Raw genomic sequence first — 3,238 nt, 5'->3', positions numbered from 1 at the left:
TATTTTCTATCTTTTCTATAGATTTGTCTATAATTTAATGAAGTGTTGATTGACTTCTCATATCGACATCGAATCTATAAAATTGGAAACTATGATTAAGGAAATATTTAATCTTGTTATATAAGCACTTTTAGAGTTTTATGATTGATAATGAAATTTGAGAAGTATAGAATCTTTTCTCTTCTTATCTTCTAAATTTGTTTTTATTTATTAAGTCTTTCTTTTTCTTTTCTTTTTCTTTTCTTTTTTTTTTTTTTTTTTTTGTTGAATTGTGCGTGTTTCTAAGCTTCTTTATAATTAAAAGAAAAGTTAATTTATATATAATTAATTTTATTTCACTATTTAGTATATTTGACAAATTCACTATTAAATTAAATATATGAATAAAATAAAAATGATCACAACATTACAAGTGTTTAGATTCAATAACTACAAAAATGTAGGGGGGAAAAGTATATACAAAACTTAAATGGCAAGAGTTCCAAGGTAGAGCAAAAGAATCTCATTCATCTTGGAGAAGATCGTTCATCATCACTAGTTCATTAATGGAAGTCGAACTGACGTTCTCCGAAGCCATAATTGGTACATAACCATGTGAAAAGTATCGTAATCAACCGGTGAAGAATGCCATTTGAAGTGTTTACGCACTTTCAACACATTGCTTTGCAGTATTGCATATTCCTTATCATTGATTCCCTTGAGGATTTCCTTCAGCCTCGGGATATCTGATGTCGTTACGACGATCGAGAAGTTCTTCCAATTCAAGATATCACCAAACGGGAGATCATAGTAGTTGGCAATGATCACAGGAACACATCCATAAAAGATCGAATCTCCAACTCGCGCTGTGTTTACTTCAAAGCCTTTGACATGAAGGCAAAACTTGCTCTTGAGTAGTTCATCAGCATAAGGTGTCTTAAGACGACCCGAATGTGCAAAGATCTCTAAGTCCTTACCCCACACTCTAATGAGCTCTTGACGTGTCGGTGAGTTCATAGCTCCTGCGAAAAACGCCAGCCTCGTCCTAAAAGAAGGAACAATTAATCATCACGTCACGTTACATTCACATCAACAAACTGAATAATAAGCTAAAGGGAGGAGGGAAACAAAAGATCCATCATTTTACATTAGCCATAAACTCACCTCTTTGAAGAAGCAAGATTTGGGGGGTCTTCTTTCCTAGGCCAGATCTGGGGCAGAGCCGCATCCTTATGAGAAATGTAGCCTGTTAAGAAGTAGCTAGAAGAGCAAACAACTTGGATAATGCTTGACTTAGCTTCACTCGATTTATCCATGGCGGATCGTCCAACCGAATGGCACGCAACGTAGAAATGATCTGCCCCACCGGTTCGATTCCAATAAGGATACTTGTGGCTAACATCAAAGATGTAATCTCGAATGAAGTTGGGGATACCGCTAACACTAACCCGACGATCATTGCGGAGGCCAGTGATCGAGAATGGCAAGAAGAAGAAGTCAGCCTCTTTAGGATCATTTGTGATGAAATGGCTTTTGATGAGAGATTTCTTGAAGTAACTCTCACTGGCATAGTTGCCGTGGGGTTCAAAGTCCTCTGGCAACAAAGAACGGGCAAAGGGATCACTTCGTTTGTGAGGATAAACGTAGATCTTGAAGCTCTTGTTCATTTCTTTGTAGTCTTCAAGAAATAACTCTTCATCATGGAACACTCCCTCGGCTTTTTCATGACTTCCCCTTCCTAAAACACACACAAGCAGGGCATCCATTAAGGCAAGTTAGGAAAGTGAGTGTACCTTAAAGGAGGAGAAAACAGAGGAAGCTCAACTCAAAACCATTAATAATATGAATAAAAGATTAAATATACATTAACCAATTATCTTGAGCAATTCATCTAGTATGTCGGTTATTTTTCTCCGCAAAAGAATAATTAAGGTCCATTTAGTAATTATTTTGCTTTTTGTTCTTTTTTTAAAAAAATTCAGCCTATTTTCTTTCAATTCTCTTATATATTTTGCATATTTCTTAAGTACAAGAGTTGTATTCTTAGTCAAATTCCAAAATCAAGAACAAGTTTTCAAAAACTTTTTTTTTTTTTTTTAATTTTGACTTAATTTTTAAAAATATTGGTAAAAAGTATATAACAAAATAAGAAATTTAGAGATAAAAAATGTATTTATAAGCTTAATTTTTAAAAACTAAAAATCAAATAGTTAAAAGCAGCCGTGATCAATCAACAAGTGTTCTTTCTCCTATGGTTCTAGGAAAACAAACAGACCGGAAGAAAATCGCAGCTCTAAACTCATTTTCCAACAAGTTCATACAAACAAACCCAACATCAAAATCCAAAACCCACAACATTCATCAACCATTCAGTTCAAAAGCCCTACAGATAATTCCCAATCCACCACTGAAAAGAAGAATCAGAAGAAAACAGAAAAAGAAACAAGGGTTTTACCAAATGAGGGAAGAGGAGAAGAAGGTAGAGTCTGAGTCTGAGTCTGAGTCTGAGGCAGAGGGGGGCTGCCATTGCCGTCCTGTAAACTGACCTTCTGAGAAACCCGAAGAGTTGTAATGGAAAAATTGAGAGAAGAAACGAGGCGAGGAGAGGAATCGGCGAAATGAGTGGGGATTTGGGAAGGGAAGGGATTAGGAGTGGAAGTGGAAGAGATGTAGAAGAGGATGAAGAGGAAAGTATTAAGAGCTAAACAAGTGGGGATGAAGAAAAGGCCTCGAAACCAGTTTCCAGAAGAAGAAGAAGAAGAAGAGAAGGACCTCCATGGAAATGGAGATTGAGCCATGGAGGAAACAGATGAAGAAGGAATTTGGAGAGGGTTTGTTGTATTGAATGGGCAAATTTGGTAGCAAAGACAAAACCCATTTCTTCAAATACCAAATTTTCTAACTGAAGAAAGGTCAAAGAAGAGGGGTTTGTGGAATTTTCAATTCCATGGGGATGATGAGAGAGGAACAGTTAGACTCTCTTTCTGTCCAAACCCATGTCGCTGTTTCAAAGTTTTTAATATTGTTTTTAATATTATTTTCGTCCACATGGTAAACCATGTTTGAAGAATTGGTGTAATGGTGTAATGTAGAAAAAATAATTGTAGGGTGGAATACACCTGACTATTCCTATTTTGAAATTTAGTCTTCATTTAATCTCTAACTTTTATACCAACTTTTACGTTTGATTTCAATTAATTTTGGATTGTTTTCAAATATATAAAAATGAATCAAAATATTTATAAATAATAATAAAATA

General features: G+C 35.1%; 1 protein-coding gene across 1 annotated transcript; it reads right to left on the bottom strand.

Moving 5' to 3' along the window:
• Positions 1-366: 366 nt before the first annotated feature.
• On the bottom strand, positions 367-3,015 carry LOC120089789 (putative glycosyltransferase At5g03795). Its single transcript, XM_039047185.2, has 3 exons — positions 2,435-3,015; positions 1,144-1,717; positions 367-1,024 (listed from the first exon to the last, which is right to left on the bottom strand). The coding sequence occupies exons 1-3, from the start codon at positions 2,775-2,777 to the stop codon at positions 535-537; spliced, it is 1,407 nt and encodes a 468-aa protein (XP_038903113.1). The 5' UTR covers positions 2,778-3,015; the 3' UTR covers positions 367-534.
• Positions 3,016-3,238: the final 223 nt, after the last annotated feature.

Source organism: Benincasa hispida, chromosome 11 (genome assembly GCF_027475165.1).
Source record: "Benincasa hispida cultivar pf3 chromosome 11, pf3_genome.v1.1, whole genome shotgun sequence".
NCBI lineage: Eukaryota > Viridiplantae > Streptophyta > Magnoliopsida > Cucurbitales > Cucurbitaceae > Benincasa > Benincasa hispida.
The sequence above is the reverse complement of the archived record's forward strand: the minus strand, read 5'-3'. Positions and strand labels throughout refer to the sequence as shown.

Excerpts from the sequence above, each read along its gene's own strand:
- LOC120089789 (XM_039047185.2), bottom strand. The coding sequence starts at position 2,777 with ATGGCTCAATCTCCATTTCCATGGAGGTCCTTCTCTTCTTCTTCTTCT. Across the intron at positions 1,718-2,434 it reads TTCTCCTCTTCCCTCATTTG|GAAGGGGAAGTCATGAAAAA; the intron begins GTAAAACCCTTG and ends TGTGTGTTTTAG. Across the intron at positions 1,025-1,143 it reads AATCTTGCTTCTTCAAAGAG|GACGAGGCTGGCGTTTTTCG; the intron begins GTGAGTTTATGG and ends TCCTTCTTTTAG.